The following is a 24,214-nucleotide window of genomic DNA, read 5'->3' on the forward strand; positions in this document are numbered from 1 at the left end:
AACCAATATCTTCATGTTATTTAACAAAGTATGGTTAAAATTGGTAACGAAAACAAAACTTACTAGTTTATTGAATGAAAACGGAAAGGTCTGTCTGCCTCTTCTGTACTCTGCAAATGAGACAAGGCATACATTAGAGAAAGGTCATGTTGTATACTGTAAAAAGTGAAGATATGAACATTGATCAATCTCTTATATCCAGGAAACAAAATGAATCGTGAACAGGGCAAAAACACGAGCCCCTGGAGGAGTTTTATACAATTTGTTAGGTCATTGCTTTTATAATTCACTAAGGAATCCTCCGTCTAGCTGATCAATACTTCGGGCTTACGGTGGGTGTGACCGATCGACAGGGAATACTCATTCATCCTAGGCCCTGGTGGATTTTTATTTACTTAAAAATTATCAGCTATACTTGTATATAATTTGGCGCCACTCACCAGTTCCATTAGGATCTAGATTAGGATCATGTTTATAGAAATCAGCTATAGTATTCCTTTTGACGAGTTTCTTCCTCCGGTCCCTCAGGGCACGGTCTGCTTGGTATGTGGTCGTCTCGAGGTCCACGGAATCTCGACGCTTTAAGCTTATCATCCCTCTGAAAGAAAACAGATTTAGTGGACAGTCTGTCAGCCAGGAACATCGTCTTGTCATTGCGTCAGAGAAACGGCAAACAGGTCAGTGGTAATCTGATTCCATTGCAATCAAAGACAAGTACAAAAAAATTAAGGTTTGATTTTGAGTAATCATCATTCCTAAAATTCACTATTACCAAGCCCTTAATTTAACTTGCATTGATCGGCGTGACAGATATGATATGTATGTATTTGTTTCAAAATTACAATATTCCAAATGCTACAATTGAACTGGATATATCAAATTATAGCCTGCTTTGGCAGGAGTTTTATGTGTTCGATTAATTTGCTGAATAATGTGATAATTGATGTGATTATTGCATGTTCAGTCAGCTTCCTAGCATTTCTGTCAAACGTTTGCCGTATTTTTCATAAGTTTTGTTTTGTCGCCTAAAACATCTAAATTGATAAAGATAGATCAGCTTAAAAACCCAGATACAAGAAATAATAAAAAAACCCAAAAGAATGCAATGTATTTCTAATATGTTAGGCACGATAGGACTTTTTGAAAATTCTGAGGATGATTATGGCTTTGACCATTATGAAATAAAGTTTAAATATCTTTTTTTCAAAATTTACTGGATAAACCCTATTATAGAATCCGATTTAGAGTCTGTGTAGGTTTCCAACTGAAATTATCAAACAGGTTACATGTTCCATTGAGATATAAAGTTCCTTTATTAAGCTGAAAATATGTTATATAATTGGGTTAAGAATACGATAAAGCAATCTTTTCCCACAAGACTATCCTACTGGAATAAAACTTCAATGTCTAAAAAGGACATTACAGAACTGTTGTCTTGCTGGCAATACAAAGCATAAAGTTTGCACGTCTAGCACCTTTATCTATTTCTAAATGAAACCTAAACGATGAATTTCATTCAGAATAAAACATTAGGGATTAATACACAGATAAAGCATATCATCCGGGGTTACAGCAAAATTCCAGTTCACGAAGAGCAAGCCTATTTCCCAAGGAGAAACCGAGAGAAAAATATATTTGTTCGAGGGGAGTTGTAATCTTGCTGACTCACTGAATGATATACTTTAACTGTTTTAATATACCGATTCAAAAAAAAAAAAAAAAAAAAAAAAAAAAAAAAAAAAAAAGAAAGAAAGAAAAAATAGGCAGTTTATCATGAAACAATTCTATATTTAAGATTTATTTAGACTGCATCTTCTTAAGAAATAAGCAACGTTATTAGTGAGCATGGCGTCATGAATGGCAATTTCTCTGCTGGTATATACCATACCGATGCTCTCTAGTGTTTGACACATTCTGTGAATTCATTGAGAGCTATTGCGATTATAGCTATATAGATTCAGGTTTATTTAGGAAAATAACAGACATATGCAAAAATATACAAATATACGGCAGTATCATTTTTCCAGATACAAACTGGAGAATGTAGATACATGTAGAAAACAATGAATAAATGACTTTGAAAGGCACTGCATTGATATTAATGGTATATTGAGTATAGATCTGTAAGCAATAATACAAAAAAAGTAACGTGATCTGCCTCTCATTGCTCATTAAATGCTTAGAATTTTATCTTCATGTAATCAAGATTCCAGATTTATAATTTCCAGTGAACTCCACCTGGTTCTCCTACATTGGCGTGGATGAGTCAGGGAACCGGGCAAATTTATTGAGCTACGTTATGAATATTCATGATTTTATGTTGAAACTTTTCAAAAAAATTAAAAGAAATTGCTATGATTTCAGAAGAAGTGTTCATCAGTTCATGAATTATTGAATCATTCTTTTTAGAGTGTTTTCTAGGAATTGGCAAAATTTATCGATTTACTATTATGTAGTGAAGAATCAGTAAATGTACAATAAATGAACATGATGAACAAGGAGTATGTTACTTATATCGATTAAAGAAAGATGACAAGGAGCACACGGCGGGTGTGAACGGTCGGCAGGGGATGCTCACTCCTCCATGGCACCTGATCCCACCTCTGATGTTCTAGACCTCCGTGTTTGCTCTACTCCAAAATTTGCATTGTTTAATGGACTTTTGAGCTTGAATACTATTCGTTATCTCCATACATTTCATGCAAAATAATTTCTTCAAAAGTAAATAAATAAATTACACTATATAGCGGACAAAATTTTGCGCAATGAAAACCCAACTCTGTTACATTAAGACCTTTCGAATTCGGTAGGACGTGCAAAAAAGATAGATCTCAAAGTAAAATGTGTTAAACATTTATAACCATTTACCAGTACAATGAGGTTATCCTTTGTCATAGTTCCACATATAGGCTTTTGTCTCTAACTTGTTTTTACAATTATCGCCTTGTCCCATGATAAAGGTTAATAACAACAAAGCACTCACTGGTGATAACTGGACAATTTGTTTCTGTTTTTCAGAAGTGCAAAGGGTTTTAGAAGTTCGTTGATATTTTCTTACGTTCAATCAAAACAGAAAACAACCAATTAAAAGTCTGATATTTCGAGTGATATACAAACAAAAGAATAATAATATAACAGAATAGATTTTTCGAGCTCAGTAGTATTTGATGTTCAAACAAAAAGGGTTTTTTTTGGGCTTTTTTTTTTTTTTTTTAAATTTTATCTTTTTAATGACACTACATACATACATACATACATACATACATACATATATATATATATATATATATATATATATATATATATATATATATATATATATATATATATATATATAATTGACAGCTGCTTTTTCAATAAAAATGGAACTCGTAATTATACTTACCTTGTCATTGGTCATTTGCAAAATTATTTTGTTAAAAAACATTCTGATTGTACACACAAGTACTGTGAAGTTGACATTAAAAAGATGCTTGAGTTTCTGATTGACAATATCTATGTGGTTTTTGGAGACCAGGTCTTCCAACAATCTATTGGAATTCCCATGGGTACCAATTGCGCCCCGTTATTAGCAGACCTTTTTTTGTATTAATATGAAGCAGAATTTGTCCAAAATCTTGTACGTGAAAAGAAGAAAACACTTGCTGTGGCCTTCAACTCGACATTTAGATATATCGACGATGTATTGTCAATTAACAATGGCTATTTTCATTCTTATGTCGATACGATATATCCTGGTGAGCTTGAGATAAAAGATACCACAGAGTCTGACACATCTGTTTCATATTTGGATATTTTACTTGAAAAAGACGTTAATGGTAATCTAACAACCAAGCTTTATCATAAACGTGATGACTTTAACTTTTCAATCGTCAACTTCCCTTACTTATGCAGCAATATACCTTCATCACCTGCATACGGGGTATATATCTCTCAGTTGATTCGATACGCAAGAGCATGCTCTACGTATGAACAATTTCTAAAACGAGGCAAATTATTGACAAACAAGTTGATGAAACAAGAATATCAGCTGTCTCGTTTAAAGTCATCATTTCGTAAGTTCTATGGTCGATACAATGACTTTGTCAGCAAATACAATTTATCATTGAGTCAAATGCTGACTGACGTTTTTCATACTAATTGTTAGGCCATTATTTGCACACTGAATTGTCGACGGATTTTTCCGTTATTTCCCGATCATGACAAGGAGCACACGGCGGGTGTGACCGGTCGGCAGGGGATGCTCACTCATCCATGGCACCTGATCCCACCTCTGATGTTTAGAGGTCCGTGTTTGCTCTTCTCCTATTTTGTATTGTTTAATGGACTTTTGAGCTTAAATGCTGTTCGTTATCTCCATATATTTCATATATATATATATACATATATATATATATATATGTAAGTCATCTTACATAAACTGAGCTATGGCAAGTTTGTAAAATTAGCAATAAAAGATAAGTTATGACAAGCTAATATATGACAAGCTTGTAAGAGTAACAATAAACTGATCTATAACAAGCTTGTAGCAAATGAATCCTTGATTCTGCATATGAAGGAAGTTTTTTTGATTATCCTATCCTTCATGCAGTGTTATAATGCATAAATGAATAATATTAAGAAGTGTTTACAACATTCAAATATTTAATTCTTACGCTTCTCAGATGCCACATGCCAAAAATTCCTAGATATTTTCATACTTTTGCAATGTTTGCCAGTGTTTAAGCTTTTAAGAAACTGCATATTGTGAATCATTTGATTCTACACTTTAATCAGAATAGAAATCTGCCATGTAAATGTTCTATTCTTTTTGGTTTATTCTTTTGGATCAGACAGAAAAAGACTGATTGATTGTATGTTGTTTTATGTCCCGTTCGAGAATTTTTCACTCATATAGAGACTTCACCATATACCGGTGAAGAGCTTCAAATTTAAACATTTACTTTATTCTTTATCGTGCCAACGCCTACCGTGACGCAGGGTCTTTTTATGGTCTCATCCAAAGGATCCGCACCTCTCACTTCAAGGTTCAGAGCGCTTGGCAAAGTAACAGTTGCTTCCTATTTTTTTATCGACTTAGGTCTGTCGCGGCCGTAATTTGAACACACGACCTTCCGATCACGGAGCGAGCGCTCTACCTACTGAGCTACCGTGACGGTCAGACAGAAAACGTTTTGTTTTCTCGACGTCATTGATATTCTGATGCTTTTCAATTTATACATCTATATCACATCATAAAATGAAATAAAACTTAACATGAATATAATTAACGAGAGTTTGAAAATTTTTGTTACTATGTGAATGATTGTAAAACTGAATAAGATGACATGGGACAGGATTTAAACTGAGTTTCATTATTTAGCAAGAAGTTTCACCGACTTTTACCTGTGAAAGATCTTTGTTGTCATTTTATCTCCCCGATATTGAGGATCATAGGACATGAGATGGTGTACCTCAGGTAAAATTCAAAACCCCGAGATGATATTCCATCAGTGACCTCCTCCTGATAATGTTCATATTTTCAGTTATTTAACTATTGAATACAAATGCTCTATTTAAAAAATTAAAATGTAATGTATTTATAGAATATGTATAGGATAAAGAAACAAAGAATTACTTTGGATCACAATAGGTTTTCATGGAAAACGGTTAATCTTATTATATTTCTCGTATTATCTTATTAAATATTTCCAAATTTTACTGTCATTCTGGGGGATTTTTTTTAAATTTGTATGGGCTCTCGAAGAAAACAATAACACAAAATGAGCAATTCTTAACCTAGAGAAATAATTCTGAAGGATTGAGATTATATTTTTATATTATAGGAGCAGATGAATTTGTAAAAAAGAAATTGGAATACAGCTTACACCTAGTATCTTATGTCGGTGGCCCATTCCGAAGACTAAATTTCTTAAACAGAAGTCAAAATTATGTAGGTCTCTTAAATAAATGCCATTGAAACAATTGTACTGTAGTTCACTTGATGTTATTTCCTGATTATTCAATACACTGCAGTGTACTGTAACGATGTAGCCATGGGAATTATAGAAACTTGTAATTAAATACATTCGAAACACAATTTTTAATTGGAACTCTGTTTTTCATGTTTTGAATAATTGATTCCTATGCATTAACGGAAACATATTTGTCACGTTGATGAAATTATGAAGAATTTACAATGACTGCAAAATATATACCTGTTTAAATCCCATAAGGCAACCAAACATTTTAGCGGATCTAGAGAGCTTAATATACAGAATGTAAACTTTTCATCCATGTTCTCAAATTTTAACAGAACAGATCCAACACAAAATTTTAAAGAAATTAAGATATGTATAACTTTCATGTCAAAACATATCAATAATTACAAACTAAATTAATTAAAAGACGAAATCCAGGAATCAACTACAATACAAAACAGGTATTGGCAATAAGAATAATTAGCTTAATTAACTAACTTTCAGTTGCAGTATTCAAGGTTAACTTCACTGAAATTTTAGGAAAATTAATCAGAATTTTGAAAAACACATATACTTTCCATAGACAAAAGAATCAGGACATAATGTGATGTACCTTAAATATAAATAAAAAGTCTTAAAACCGACTTACTTGAGCAGATCTGGCTCCTCGTCTATGGAAGTGGAAGGCGTCAATTCCGTAGAGCGGCAGATCAGGTCGCCCACATTCTGAGAAAATAACAACAAGTTTATCGATCGTGTGGCAATAATTAGAATGGATTTAAATTCATCTTTATTACATACGTAACACGCAACAACGGACTTAAGGTCATTTTTTTCCCGAGGAATTTCTGTCTGGCTGTGAGTAGAAAAATCATTGATATCTGACAGGGACAGAGTTATCTATCAAATAGTAAATCTTAATTATCCACATAAATCGTGTGCATTGTTTTTTAGGTTCAGGAAAACAAAAATTCATGGTGAACGCATAAGGTGCAATACATATTTTAATGTTTAGAAATTTAACTTCAAAATTTTGTGTAATCTTTCTAAAGGTATTATTATTTTCTTTGAAATCTATTTCGCTGTGTATTTAAGACTTACGATAATTCAGAATTGAAGATATGAAATTTAAAATTTGGTGCTTGAATCATATGTCTTGGGATCAAAGCAATCAAATCCCAATCTTTTTTTACGAACGAAAAAGACGTAGCTTTGACGAATCATATATCGATTGCAAATTTTCGTAATTCTATATATAAATATATATGTGAATTATGTTCCTAATTGTACTCATTGCTACTCCTGACCTATATACAGAGAAAAGATGTCAGTATCCTGTAAAAGATTCCGGAGATCATTGATCCTCCGTACTTTTGTTCTCTATAATCAGATAAACTTATTTCTTCTTTGTCCCCTAAGACCATCAGGCATGGTTATTACAGACAAATTAAACCAGAGGGAAGAGCCCTTACGATCTGTTAGATCGCCACCTCAGGAAAAACTTCTTTTGAGGAGCAGTTTTGTAGTCTCAGTACTTGGGTATTTTGAGGAATTCTTATATTTCTTTATTGTTTATTTCTTTCGTCTAGAATTCAGTTGTATTAAACATAGCGGTTGCTTTACCTCTTTTGGTATCAGTGTTTGAATTTTATGATCCCTTCAATCTCAATATTGAATTTCCTGTTACTTGATATTTATGGTCATATATACATGTATATTTGAATTTGCAACACTTGACATTCATCATGTTTATTCAGAATCTATCCCAATAAATTTGTTATTGTCATGAATCAAATTAATTTCTACATTATTGACATATTATATATACATGTATATGAAATTGTTGTTTTGTTTTTCTTTATGGTATTGGTGTGTGAATCACACCACAGGCTTTTAGATCGATTTAATCCGACTAAAAAAACTAGGGTATAAAAATAATAAAGGTGAGATTCACACAGGCATATCACATAGGCATATTTACTGAAACGCCTTAGCGATTTAAACACCAATCACATTAAAAAACTTTAAAAACAATTTTTATAATTTCATTTTAAAGCTATAAAACCAACAAGAAATATAATTTCAGTCGCGTCATTGTGACATCACTTTAACACGCGTTTCTGGTATATATTTCTACACGTGACTATACACGAAATAGCATTCAATCAGTTCTATAGTTGTTATAGTAAAACAAAATACACAGCAAATGTAAGTAAATTGTTTTATATTGTACATTGGAAGAGTACATGTATGTTGTGTATACATATAGCATCTTTAAACATAATCATTCATTCACCTGAATAAATCATGGGTTCATTCTGTTACCCCGTCTCATCTAGCAAAGTTTGATACTTGATGCCTAACTTGATAACTAAAGTGTTACAGTACCCGCATCGTTATTCTTTACAGGATACACGATACGATAGGATACACGCACGATACGATAGGATAAACGCACGATACGATAGGATACACGCACGATAGGACAGGATACACGCACGATAGGATAAACGTAAAACACGATAAACGCAAAATACTATAAACGCAAAACACGATAGACCTTATAAACGATCTTCACGATAGGATAAACGCAAAACCTGATAGGATTGTTTCAAAATGCAGAGCGTTTTTTGACAAGACGAAAAGTTTCCTTTTTGAAATTACGTAGTATGATAATTCTAATTACTTTCAAAGCCGCAAATCTAAATGATGAAATATATTAAATTTACCATGATAAAAAAATTGAAGTAATGATGCTTTGTAAAAGATTTTTTTTTTCGTAAATAAAATTGATCGTCCTCAATTTCAAACTGTAATTATTTAAGATTAATTCCACTCTATGATGGAAATTAGGCGATTGTTTGTGTAATTATAAAAATGTCGAGATTCCATCGAATCGTTAAATTTGAATTTTGAGTCGTTGAATTACGTAGATTTTAATTTGTTGGAGGCTAAAAAATTCGGTAGACAAGCAAAGTTTTACACCCATGTGCAATAAATTCGCGAAAGGTTATAAATATATTCATTATTTTAACAAATAAAACCTTATGAAATTCATAACAAACATCGATTATTTTTACGGAAGAACTCCATGTAAAAAATGAAATACTTGGATTCAATATCTTGTGCTACAAGTATGCGATGTATCCAAAATCGCCTTTACATGTAATAATCTGTATTTAATAAATCAAATCTTACGAAAAAATTATTAGTCATAATTAAGGGGGGGGTGAAAAATTATCATTATAATTATTTTAAGGTTAACGCTTTCTCCTCAATTTTTTACGAATTTGCTTTAATTTATATTTTATATAAATTAATTTTATATTTATTACGTTTTAAACAAATGACTTGCTGAAATTGCTAGTTGCATTGACACAGACTGTGCATTGGACTGTGATTAAATTATCTCTCCTATATATAAATATATCTGCTACACATATCCCGTGTACATAGAAATTATTTACATATTCCAAGTACATACATTGTATATGTACATATGAGGAAGGAGGCCGACCGAAAGAAATTGAATTCAATAAAATTAATAAACGTCACTAGATCTGTCATCATCTACATGTACATGTAGTATCCGAAAAAAAATATCGCATTTCCATTCTTTTGTATTTATTCTCTGGTATTTCTAATGCTATAGACCTGTAAGATTAAGAAGGGAGCATGCAGACGTATACCTAAACATGTTACAGTGTACCAACATGTGCAGTATACAATAGAAATATAATGCTTATATAATTATGCCCATCAACAACAATAATGTCTTTAACATCTTTTGTTTGCTTTTCAACACATTTCTTTTTATACCCCCCCCCCCAAAGAAATGAAATTATTTTCTAAGTCTGCCTGTGTTATAAACATTTACAATAACGTGATATGACCTTTATTATCATAACTGACAAAACAGTGAAGAGAAGATATGTACAATATACACTGTATTAAACAGAAAATATTACATGCATGAAGAAAGGATAACAGAGTGTAATATCAACCAAGAATTTGTATCTACTATAGACACATGTATGCTACATTGTAAGCTTACAATGTGTGTGAATAAATTGATTGGGTACTTAAACTTTGTATCAAATAAATAACATTGAATGATTACATACTCTTGTTTACAGCATATTAGAACGCACACACAAATAAATTATAAATTAATTTTCACAATACGACAATTGGATTTTCGGAATAATTGTAAATTATAGCTATTAGACTTTGTATTAATTGTTACAAAACTTATATAGGACAACTTCGGCAAAATTAGACAAAACTTTGTAAATTATGAAAATATTAATCCCACTTGAGGCACAGGCAGCAGGGAAAGGGGGAGGGGGTCCATAACCACTCAAAAAAGATCCAATTCAAACAGCAATAAATAAATGAATAAATAAATAAAAATATATACTGACTTCTTGAATATAGTCAAGTATTTAATGCAATCGATAAACTAATAAAATTAAATTCAAGGTATTTACTCGTCTTGTGCATCACGGCAGATCCGGGCTATTTCTTTAATTTTTTTTTTTTTACATGTATCTTTGAGGCGCCTTTAATTAAAAAAAAATCGTGCGAGGCAAAGATCGTATTTTTCTGGCAAGAATTATTTACCATATTCTTCGATGAATAGAATTTTCGAACAATTGTAACAGTTTCTTTTTGTATTACACAGAAAACCCGAAGATCCGGAAGTACCGCAAGCGCAGTTTTTTTTTTATTTGATCACACCAATCATGTTCAAGACCGTAAACCAATAAAAATTATATAATAGTATACAAATGAACTAAATCAACGGAGTTTGGGGTACAAACCTGGTCTCTATTTTATTTGATTCATTTATTCAATTATTAATCGTAACGGAATTTTGTACATTTACCAATTTTCCTAGTATTAAATCTTTAAATGTTAATTGTTGTTCATACAAATAATAAACAATATCGGGAAAATAAGTAGATGCATTTCGTTGAAACCTAGGATAGGATTCAAGGTGAATACTTGACAACAGGTGAGAGAGTAGTTCAGGTATATCGACGGTGAATACACACGGGCCGGTCATATAGGGGGGAAAGGAGGGGGATTCTTGACCTGACAAGAAGACAGTTTACTGATTAGGCATGACTGGTACATATATGTGGCAGTTCTCTTGTCACGGGAGTGCTTCCACTTGTCATTTAGTTACGGTATGTACTCATTTCATTTCCATGCCGAAATAGTAATAAAAATTAGTATGGTTTTGTTTATTTTTTTAACATCTTCTAACTGCAGTAGTTAAATATGAATTGCAAACATCTATATTATAATATATAATTATCAAATGATGAATCGAATGGAGCATGTTCATGTAAAATAAATTGTAATTTAACTTGTAGACATATCACAGAAAGAAATAAATAAAAAGGAATAACAAAACTTGGGCGCATTGACAAAATTTATGTTTCCGTAATAGACCTAATAAAGCTGCTGATATTTTTTTTTTATTTAAAATTTATTTTTGCACACATACATCATGTACCTACTGTTTTATGCTTCTATAATTATCAAAACAAAGTTAATAAAGGTCTTGTTTTGTGACTATATCTATGTAAAGGAATTAAAATATTTCTTTGACAAAAATATTTCTTACAAATCGAAAAATTGAAAAAATAATAACGAATGACTAGTAGATCGATTATTTCATGTCCCAAAATAGAATATGACTTTCGATTTACCCTCTCTGCTTGGTCACGGTACTTGACCTTTATTTTTTTTTTTAAATTTATTTATTTATTTATTTATTTATTTATTTATTTATTTATTTATTTATTTATTTATTTATTTACTTATTTATTTATTTATTTATTTATTTGTTTTTATTTAACAAATATACCAGAGTTAGAGTATTAATTTCTCTTTCTGTTAAACAGTTAAATTAATCCTAAAAAAATTAACAAAACGAAAAATGAACTCGAGACATCTCGGGTTTTTCTTCTCAAGGTAAAGATAAAAAACGAGGGTTTCCGAATGCACACGATAAACGCAAAACACGATACACGATAGAACCTGATAAACGATCTTCACCATAAACGCAAAACCTGATAAACGGAAAACACGATAGAAAACGCAAAACCTGATAAACGGAAAACACGATACGATAGGATACGATAGGATACACGCACGATACGATAGGATACACGCACGATACGATAGGATACACGCACGATAGGACACGATAGAATTGTAAAGAATAACGATGCGGGTACTGTATAAAAGGTAAAAACTCATAAATTAAGGTCAGTAATGAATTTAAATCGTGAATCGTTGAAAAATAGCCTTAAAATATCACATCGAGAGTCTATAGCAGGATAAGTATAATTTTTTTTTTTACAAAATTATTAGATTAAATCAGATTTTTTTCTGACATGTTGTATTTCTCATACTTCAACACATAATAAAAAAAAATAATTCGAACCGAACAAATCTTAAGATTCCAAATGTACATACGAATGACTTGTAATTTATGTAAGCCATATACTGCACAAAAATCCCTCAGAATATAGGACTTTCTTACTAATTCATTCATAATCGATTACGGATCTCCATATATATTACTTCTGGACATATCTGTGTTACTTATCGATAGAACTTGTTCCATGTGCAGAGAAAAATAAACTTAGTACTCACTATATAATGCAATGTCAATTTTGACTTAATTTGCCTTTTTTTTTTTTTTTTTTTGGATTGACGTCAAAAAACTGAATCGTCCTTTTATTGTTATGTACATATGTTCACGTATGATTTATAGTAATATTGGATTGTTACTGGGTATGAAATATGAAAATAATTATAATACATATATATATTATCACATTAAGATGTGGCTGTCTGCCTTTGGCACAGTAATAATATTTAATTTGTGACGGAATTTATCATACAAAAAACCGCAATGGTCGTACGAAAATGTCTTAAACATGTACGCATACACATTCTTTAATGTACTATATATATATATATATATATATATATATATATATATATATATATATATATATATATATATATATATATATATATATATATATATATATATATATATAGCATTGGATGAATACGCGCTGAGCCGATGTAATTTTTGAGTCAAGTTTTGTTTAGAACAATAGTTCCTTTACACATCCTTTGTACTACATTGTATTTTCTAGTACAGCCTTAGTAAATAAAAGTTTAGTTGGACAATCTTCTTTATATATATTTCATTACTATGCTTAAACTCTGAAAATTTACTTCAAGAGTCACAGCAGGTGTCATTGTAGCTGATTGTAGCCTTGAGAAAATTTTTCACTCAAGGACCGGTATGCACGTCCCGCAGTGAGATCTGAACCCTCGGAGTAAGGATCAATTCTCCGCGACTCTACATCAAACGATCTAACTACGGCGCCACGCGTGTGACTGTAAAAAGAACCCTTACTGCTCAAAGACCATAAACAAATGATATGATAGAGACCTGGGCCCCAAGTAAAATTGTTGTTACAAAGGCTACAAGGGCACTTTCAAACGTAAGAAGGAATAAAGTGTGTTTTGCAAAACAGATCTTCTACCTAAGAAAAAATGAATGGCCAAAACCCCTTTACTGAGGTACCAGCATGTAAAATGTATCTATCAGTGAGTTTGGATTTATTTGGGTTTATTTACAATTGAAAATTATTCAGCAAATTCTGTGCATACCTCATTTGTAGATACAGCCTATATTGGTTTTGTATTTTGAATGTCATTTTTCAAACCTTTTGTTAGCAATCGTTTTCTGTACTAATTTTGGCTATGGATTACTCCATTTAGATGATCAAAGAGTGCTCAAGGAGTGTGACCTGTTGAAAGGGGATACTTCATAAGGCACCTGATCACACCTCTGGGTGTTTCCTTGGGTCCATGTTTTCTGTCATGTTCACAATTTGTACTTTATAAAGAATTTATGAGATTGCTCACTGTTCGTTATCTTCACTATTTTCATAAAATTAAATCATTTATATAAATTAATCATCAATCACAATTAGTTTTTACCAAGAACAAACGGAACAGAGGATCTATGATCTGAGTGCAATTAAAAGAACATTCAAAGTTAAATATGCGTGCCATACTTGAAGAATTTATTTACTTTAAATTTATCATTAAGTCGAATGTTGACTGACGTTTTTTCATATGAATTGTTAAGCCATTATTTTCACTCTGAACTGTCAACAGATTTTTCCGTTTACCCGTTCATGTCAATGACCACACGGCGGGTGTGGTAGGTCGACGGGGGATGCCTACTCCTTCATGGCCTCGAACTACATCATATGGAAGCCTATTTGTCCTAGAACTTACACCTGCTGTATGGAAGCCAATTTATCCTAAAAATATACCTTTTGTATGGGAGCCTGTTTATTGTAGAAGTACATCTATTGAACAGTTGTAGTTTTTGTATTGCTTACATTCAAAATACGTGTAAAATATATAATTACCATATATTTTAAAATTTACAAACATGCTGTTTAAAAATATTTATTATGCTTTAAAGGATATATTGCCACAACAATCCTGAACAAAATATTTAAAAGGATATAAAAAAAATTTACATTAATGGTAAATACCACACAGACACAATTAGATATTCTAAGACAAAAGGGCATCCATATAGAATGCTATAGACCATATTTCATGAAGTAAACATATGTAGTCTACCAAAGAGAAATGGCAAAGGAAAATCAATATTTCTAATTGCGTCTGATATTTTTGTGACATTTCGGAATCTGAGGAAACTTAATTATGTGGCTGCAATCCGATCAAACATTTTTTTTTTATTATTTCATTAAAATAAAATTTATTTTCTTTCATTGATTTTTTTGGTTGGAGACCAAACAGTAGACATGCTTATTTTAACATAATAAGGCTAGTTATATTACACATCACCCCTCCATTTCCACTGGTTCTGTTACCATCAGAATTTTCTAAATAAATTTCTCATTACTGATGTTATATCTTTTTGTCTCTGTCTAAACTATGATTCTAATACAAATTGCTTTACACAGCAGATGAACAGAATATCCAATTATAGTAAGAAAAATCATAATAACAAAATATGAGTATGTGCTTTTCTTTTCTACAATACCAAGCTATTTACCATATAGATGGCAAAATGTCTAGTCCTAACATCTGTCTAAGCTTTATGTCGGTCTACGCCAAGAAAAAAAAGGCAAATGACAAAGGGATTGAATCCCTGAATTAGATCGATTAAAAAAAAAATTCTATGCAAAAATGCTTGGAAATCTTGTGCAGGAAAATAAGTATTAAATACGATGTTTGAATTAATGACATTTAATAGCAATTTATAACTCGGGCATCTGTATCAAAATATGGTTGATCTTCTATTTACTAGCAATTGATCACTCTCACATTTGTATCAAAGATGGCTGGTCAATTTACTCACTAGCAACTGATAACTCTTACCTTTGTATCAAAGATGGCTGGTCATCTGATCCCTAGATAAATCTCAGCTTTGTATCAAATATGACTGATATTCTACGCACTATTCACTGATAACATTGCATCAAAGATGGCTAGTCTTCTATTCACTAACAACTGATTCTTACCTTTGTATCAAAGACGGCAGGTCTCTCACTCACTAGTAAATATAAGTTTCACCTTTGAATTAAAGATGGCGGGTCTCCTACTCACTAGCAATTTAAATTTTACTTTGTATCAAAGATAGTGTGTCTTCTACTCCCTGTTATAACTGGTAACTATTACAGTAGAACTCGTTTATGAGGAAGTCACTTTTGGGACTTCAAATTATGATTCCTTATATTCGAGATTCATTATATCCGTATAAAGAAGATAGTGAAAAGTTTCTTGAGGAATTCCTTATTACAGAGATATTTCCTTAAAAGAGAGTTATTTTTAACCGAGTTTAACTGTACCTTTGCATCTTCTAATAAGTAACTGATAAACCTCACATTTGCATCAGAGATGACTCGTCTTCTTTTGACTAGTAACTGATAACTCTTACCTTTGTATCAAATATGGCTGGTCTTCTTTCCCTCCGAAGCTGCGTGGGGGACGGGGACTCTGAGTCACTCTCTGAGGAGGCGGAGGTCAGACTGGAAGAACTTAGGCGATGTTCGAGCTGAAATGGTTAGAAAAGCGTTTCATATTGACAATTATCAGCAATCAGTGATGACATTAACAATTCGTCAGAGTAGGTCAATATTGTATATAGATGAGATGGAAATTCACAGTCCAGTTTAGTGATTGGATGGTTATACAATTGGAGAATTCCTCATAAAATCATACAGTACCTCTGGTAATGATGCTTTTTTTTTCAAATAATGCATCATCGAAAATCGTTAAATCATCAAAAAATTGTAATTGAAATTTTAAGAAGAAAATATCTCACGTTAATTATTAGAATCACATAATTATTTAACTTTTCATAGGTTTAAATGAGTTTATTTTTTTTTTTTTTTTTACAATTTTGATGAAATTAAAAAAAAATCTTATACAGCTTTCATCGTTCATAATTGTTCACACAAAAGAATTAAACTTACGAAATCGATGAAAGCTATTCTTCAGTCAAAACTACATTTATAAAAAAACGCTAGGCCAGTTCAAAACTATTTTTTTCGAAATCTTCAAGCCAAACTTTACCTTTACATTCAAGGAATACAACCGTTTTAAGATCAGATGTTCAAATTGTACTTAACAATCCAAACTTGACGCAAAAACTCCTTCATTTTTTCTATGATCTGTGATATCAATGCAATTTATATTCCAGAGATTACGATATATATAGAAAAGTGATAATATAATTACAACGTAAAGCTCGGTTCCTTAGGGTATAAAGACAGGAAGCCTTACCAGAGAGCCCACAATCAGCCGCTCGTTAACAGGAGAAACGTAGTGACAAATTACTTCTGACTGATATCAGAGCAAACGTCATAGATATACTTTTTGGACTTAAGTATAGATTTCTGATAAATGTTTAATGTAGCTCATATGTATGCCGTTCTTTCTTTGTATTACGGTATATATTTTTTTCGTAATTTGCTGATCTTATTTATATAGATCCGTATTTATAAAATATTTCCCTGCAAATGGAATATAATGAAAAATATCTTGACAAAAGAGGAAATCATTTTATAAGAATTAAATAAAAATAATTTTATCTGACTAATAGATAATCACATGGATTTTGCAATACTATTCTCGGTCATTCACGATATAAAATAATTCCAACTTAAATATTGTTTTATTTTATCTAGTGAAAATACAATATATCAGGTCAAATGCTGACTGAAATTCTTCTTACTGATTGTTAATCGAGTATTTATAAAATGAATTGTTTACAGATTTTCTGTTTGCTCGTTCATGACAAGGAGCATTACGCGGGTGTGACCGGTCGACAGGGAATGCTCACTCCTCCATGGCACCTTATCTCACCTCTGATGTCTATAGAGTTCCGTGTTTGCTCTGCATCCGCTTTGTATTATTTCAGAGAACTTCTGAGAGGTACAAAATCACAGGATCCTAGAAACACCAGAGGTTCCTAGGTGCCTAGGAGGAGTAAGCATCCTCTGTCAGCCAGTAACTATAACCTTAAGCCCTCTGCATTGATCAGGTAAATGGAGTATTTGTAGTCAAATTGAAGAAAGTCTATGGCCTAACAATTAATGGGAAATATGTCCATCATAATACGACCATTTAATAAGCTGTACACGTACTTGCAAAAGGGTCATTATAATGACTTAATTGCTTCCTAAAGGCTGACTTTAAAAAATATAATTGAATATCCTGTAAACTTATCTTAATTGTCAGTAACTTCTTTGATTTAAAAATTAATCGCACTCAAAACATGCTTTTTTGTATACCAAATAAAGTTTGGAGACAAAAACGCCACAGGTAATAGTAGAATATTAATATATTAAAAGGGACGGAAAAAAATCTTGAAGCAATTTGTCGTATCGTTTACGTTTTAGCTGGCAAGTAAGTAAAACATCAAGCTCAGCAACAGATGTGGCTTGAAAACAAAACATGTTTGAAATATATTTGTAAGCTTTTTTCTAAACCTGTTGCAAGAAGATATTTTTTTAAATTTACAGTTTATCTTATGCACACTTATTATAAGATACCAGAATGTTTACCATCAAATCTACATAGATTACGTAGTTTCAGAGAAAGCTCGACTACATAACTAAATCTTACGTTGTTTAAAATATAGTTCGATGAAATAAAAACTAATGAATAGGAAATTTTCCAAACTACTTACCGTCTACATTTAGTTTTGCCTATTTTCATACGTAAACATGAGTAAAAATTCAATTTATTTAAATTTGGCCAAATTTTCCTTAAAAAAACCCGAAAAGTGATAAAAATTTTAAAATTTTCACCACAATACGGACAGAATTTAAAAAAAATTATATACTCTAGAAGCTTAGGACACTGTCTTTCTGTCAATATCTGACAAAATGTATTTCTCGTTAAATTTAAAATTTCATTCATCGTAGAAAAAAAATCCATATTGCAAATCAAAATACCTCATTTTGCAAAACTCACCTGAATGTAAAAATGTTATATACTCCTTGCACGTAAAATTTTCAATTGTGAATTTTCTATAGAGAGAAAGTATATAGATTTCCCTAAACAATGAATTTAAATATTGTAATATTATTATTAAATTCATCTCCACAGCGATGTGTGAAAAACACGCATACCCCATTTTTGCGCTACCGGTCAAATTTACCGGTACGGAAGTGAAGGGTCAGTCGTTATTTATCAGAATTGTCATGTAATATCATCTCTTCGAAATTCCCTACAAAATGCTTTCTCTCTGGTTGAAACTTTTAGAAATTATTTCATAATGATATGTCAAAATGTCTCAAAAGTCCCTTAAAATGCGCCGGAAAAAAGGATTAAGATCATAACAACCCTTAATTAATAATATTCAGTATACTGTACACATGTCTTTGAAATGGTGTACATAAAGAATCATGTTTTACTGTTTATAATCGAAGATGATTTTATTTCATGATGAATAGCAGGCTTTTGATATTATGATATTCTGAGACTACGGGGGCTTCACGAGAAACATAGGGATAGACTTTACTTTACCGGTCTCCAGATCCGCAAGATCCGCGCGCCCTTTGCAGTATGACGTACGATTAACGTCATTCAACTGATAAGGGTTAGTCATGCACACTACACGACTGGTTAGGGTTAATCTTGCACTCACATGAGAGATAAGGGTTAGTTTTTGCAAAAGTATTCGACTGATTAGGGTTAGTCTAGCATCCGTCAGAACGATTTTGGTTAGTACTTAAATATCATCCTAGTTTGTTTTTTTAGATTAATTATGAAATTCAATTGCATTTGTATTTTTGCAAGATCTTAATTAATTCAGCTTTAACGACATCTCATTGGGTTGTTTTACATGAAAAATGGCTAAGTACGAAAGAAATGGCACTAAGCATGCACCGCACGCGCTACCTTGACTATGATTTTTTTCAATGAATAAACAATATTAATTTTTTTTCAGAGAACGTTTCAGAGAACGAAGGTAAAAACTCCGTTTAAAAATGAATTTTTGAACTAAACTTTAAACAGGAAAATTCGATTTTTGGGTCAAAAAGGCCAAAAACCCCGTACTTTCTATTTTTTCGATCGCTCATGCGATCTCATATATATTGAAGTCGCCTACGGCAAGATTATATTTTAGCGCGTTTTTCTTAGGATCGGTAAAGTCGTTCCAGACATAGAAATACATGTCACTTCCTGAAGAAATCGACTTTAACACGTATTATATAAGATTATAAATATTTAAGAAAATAGCCAGGTTTACTGGTATAATTTGAAGTTTAGGATCTCCGAGTATAATATCTTTATAATAAAATTATCAATTTACTGATTGTATGACAACAGGGAAAAGACATATGAATTTTATTCTATTTGATAAATGATTAAAACTCAATTAAAAATCATTAACCACAAGCGGAGTAATCACAGAATACTTCAGGAAAATCAGACTTACTATCGTGAATATGGAAAGACTTTCTTTTTAGCTTATTATACCCAAAACAGATCAATACTTAATTTTCTCTAAGATTTTCTCTCTTCTCTGTTCATAAATCTAATTAATTGCCTATCACTGCAAGCACCAGCAGCACGTCTAAATATACTTTTTTCCCGAAGAATCGTCTCATTTCCCTTGCTTTTAAGGTAATTAAACCAACGTATAAAATCTCAGTCGTCTGATGTTGACTCAACTTAAGCATGTAAATTGCTTTATATAACACCTATTAGAAAAATTGCTTTTGCAGCCATAAAAAAAATGTTGTACAAATAATACTAAAGATAATTTCCTTTCCTATGAACGAGAAGTTAATTATAATTACGCATTGTTTATACCTTATGGTTCGGAATATATTCTACAGCTAAATGCAAATAACTTCTATCTTAAGCAGGATATATTTTTTGCTATGTTAATCATTAAGTTAAATATTTTATAAAATGCATATCAGGAAAGATTAAATTTTATAAGAACGTATTTTTTTTTCTTAAGCAAAGATAATTATCTCATTCTTAATGATGCATTTCTTCAATTATCAATATTGTTTAATCATCCCCAAGCAGTTCTTTTTTCGTGTTCATAACATTTTTTGAAACACCTAAGACGAATTTGATTGGCCGCTTGTACAACTATTCTGGTTGGCTGCTTTTCCAGGGTCTATTCTCCAATTTCATGCCTATGATGGCATAAAATACAGGTACATTTTACGTTTGTAATCATATACGATTTAAAAAAATATTCTTTGAACTTTCCCCTTGTATTTTTCATCTCGACAGATCATTGAGGTATATTACCAAGGACGTACATATACGAATACTAATGGGATAGATATCTTCTTCAGCGCTATGTTTATGTCTCAAAAACACACAAGTCCATGTTTGTATAATGGGACAAACAGTTCTCATAACCATTGCTTGTAAGTAACCGTTTTCTCAAACTCTCTTTCTTTGATATTTTTATTTTTTCAAGAGACACTCAGCAAGCCTTGTGTCTCTTGAAAATTAAAAAAAATATTAAGAACTCAAGTTTGAGAAAGTCTGGTTACTCACTCTATGGGACTTATAAGACACTCGTCTGAATTAAAATAAGTGATATTTAAAGGATCTAAGCCATAACAAGAATTTGCAGCATGATTTTTCCAGAAGTATAAACATGAAATCGAAAATTCAAAGTGGTTTTTTGGATCACCATTGTATGCATTCTCGTACATGTAGATAGATAAAATACTTTATTTCGATACAAGGTTTCTAATACGCAATTTATTCCGTGATTAAGTTTTTCCAATTATCTCCAAAAGTTGATATGATTGCGTGTTGGAAATAGAACTTCCTTGTTCTAATTTTCTGCTGCAAGCCGTTTTGTTAAATTGACAGGAAGACTAATAAAATCATAGAGACTGCAAAAAGGCTACTTGCAAACAAAGACAAAGACATACCAAGAAGCTTTAAATTCCATTGTCTGTATTAAAGGCACAAAACTTACTGGAGTAAATTACTTGTGGTAAGGCAGCAGTCTGCCTATTGATGATACTCTACAAGTCAGATAAATATGTATGATTCATATGATCCAACAAAGGATAATAAATCCGTTTGCACGATGCCCTATTATTGGTTCTTACATTTATATAATTGAATCGGTTTCCGTTAAGCCCTAAGCTTGTCATTTATTTTGTGTCAAGGAAGCCTTTGCGCCTCTATATTTGTGGAAAAAGTTCCTCCGGTTGAATATTTGTTTAGTTTGCGATGAAAAGATCGATTGTGAAAGACAGTTAACTGTAGGAAATTATCCTAAAGAAAGAAGAAATCTGAAATATATTTCCTTTCATATTTACAGTAAAACACGCTTATAGAGACCGTGCTAATAATGAATTGACGCGCTTATTACGATACAATTATCATTCCTTGTTATCATTCCTTTTAATTTTTAAATATATAATGAACTTAACGGATACGAATTACGCCTAAAACGAAGCAACATGGTTCGTCGAGAAAATGTCTTTTGCACAAAATTTTTTCTGACATTAAGTATATAAGTTATAAATCAAATTAAAATTTGCTTTTTCTATTTTATCTTTAAGTTTTATTTATTCTTAGTCAGTTGGAATACCTGTCAACTAGCAAATATTATGAAATTAAAGGATAAATTCCGAACTCCTAAGACTTTGTCGGAGAATAGGTTCATGATAATACAGAACTTGTAGATAGCAAACTTTATGTGAGAGAACAATGTACAATACATGTCACTTGCAGATATACACGTGTATATACTTTACAATTAAAAACCCACTTTAAAACAAGAAGATTTTAAGGGAATGAAAATCTTACGAACTTGAAATAATGCACATCAAATTAGTATGCTAGAGCTGAATTACATAAAATCACAATTATCACTGAGATTTCTGGAAGAATATCAAATGAAGGATCTGGTTAAAATTGTTTTCGTGAAATGAATTTAATGCTTTTTGCAAATTCACTATACACTGAGAGAAGAAAAAAATAAGCACGCATTTACTCTTAACATTGATTAGTTTTATCTAAGGAAGACGACCGGTCACGGTAGCCTAGTGGTAGGGCGTTCGCTTTGTGAACATGAGGCCCGGGTTCGATTCTCTTTCGCCTCGCCTCGTCAAACCTAAGACGTAAACATAGGTAGTGACTGTTCCTTGCAAGCGCCCGACATTAGAAGAGAAAGCCTTTCGGAAGAGTCTTTAGAAACCGAGGTTCCGTGTCACAGTACGCGTTGACAGGATTAAGAACCCTCATTGCTCAATGATCCTGAGTACAGGTTAAAAATGAAGCCCTTCACCGGCATAAGGTGACGTCTCTAAATGAGTGAAAAATTCTCGAATGGGACGTTTAACAACATACAATCAATAAATCAAAGTGCCAATCGCTTGGCAAAAGAACAATTGCTACCTATTGGCAAGTCGCAGCGGGGATTTGAACCCACGGCCTCCCAATCACAGAGCGAGGGCTCTACCGATTGAGCTACCTTGACGGTAGTAGTGAAACAGAAACTTCAGGAGTTCTGTGCAACAAAATATTCGATAAGTGGTTTAAATTAGATGTGGATACTTTAAAAACTCAAATTGCTAGGAACTGTTAGAAAATTTGAAATCACAAAATTTTACCGAAATCAATTCATCAAAGCGACGTTTCGACACTTTATACAACCATTCTCCACGAAAAATTAAATTCCAGGCTCTCTGACATCATAGACAAATGCTTTTTTTAAATGCCACTCGTAAATTTAATTTTCTTGTCTTTGGCCATTTGCAGAATTATTTCATTAAAACATTCTGATTGTACACAGAGGTACTCCGAAGTTGATTTTTAATCGGTGCTTGAGTTTCTGATTGACAATAAATATGTATTTTTTGGAGATCAAATCTTTCAACAATCTGTGGAATTCAAGGGAACCAATTGCGCACCTCTATTAGCAGACCTGTTTTTGTGTTCATATAAAGCAGAATTTATTCAAAATCTTCTACATAAAAAGAAGAAGCCTGAGGCCCTCAATTCAATATTCAGATATATCGACGACGTACTATCAATTAACGATATTCATTTTTATTTCCACGTTGATTCGTTATATCGCTTTGACCTCGAAATAAAAGATACAACAGAGACTGCCACATCTGTTTCATATTTGAATACTTTATACGAAAAAGACGTTAATGACGCCTTAAAAAGAAAACGCTATGATTAACGTGATGATTTCAACTTTTCTGACGTCAACTTCCCTTTCTTATGTAGTAATATACCATTAACACCTGCTTACGGAATTTATGTATCCCAGCTGATTTGATTTGCAAGAGCATGCTCTATGTATGAACAATTTCTAAAAGAAGGCAAACAATTGATAAATGAGTTGATGAAACAAGAACACCAATAGTCTCGTTGAAAGTCATCATTTCGTAAGTTCTATGGTCGAAACAATGACCTTATCAGCAAATACGATCTATCATTAAGCCAAATATCTACCTACGTTTTTCATACAAATTCTCAGACCATCATTTTCACACTGAATTGTCTCTACGGGTTTTTCCTATGCCCGATCTTGAAAAGGATCACACGGGTATACGTACTCCTCCATGGCACCTGATCCCACCTCTGATGCCTTAGAGGTCCGTGTTTGCTATGCTCTAAATTTGCATTGTTTATATGAACTTGAG

General features: G+C 31.9%; 1 protein-coding gene across 1 annotated transcript in view; it reads right to left on the reverse strand.

Annotated features, from left to right (window-relative positions):
• LOC133203435 (pleckstrin homology domain-containing family G member 7-like) overlaps window positions 1-24,214 on the reverse strand; it is a 38,886-nt gene that overhangs the window by 10,526 nt on the left and 4,146 nt on the right. The window contains exons 2-5 of the mRNA XM_061339214.1: window positions 15,988-16,104; window positions 6,610-6,686; window positions 441-598; window positions 64-110 (exon numbers count right to left, since the gene is read on the reverse strand). Coding sequence (XP_061195198.1) covers window positions 64-110; window positions 441-598; window positions 6,610-6,686; window positions 15,988-16,104 — 399 coding nt within the window. The remainder of the gene's footprint in view (window positions 1-63; window positions 111-440; window positions 599-6,609; window positions 6,687-15,987; window positions 16,105-24,214) is intronic.

This window comes from Saccostrea echinata, unplaced genomic scaffold (genome assembly GCF_033153115.1).
Source record: "Saccostrea echinata isolate AGI-Se365-2 ecotype Australia unplaced genomic scaffold, CSIRO_AGI_Sech_v1 ptg000051l, whole genome shotgun sequence".
NCBI lineage: Eukaryota > Metazoa > Mollusca > Bivalvia > Ostreida > Ostreidae > Saccostrea > Saccostrea echinata.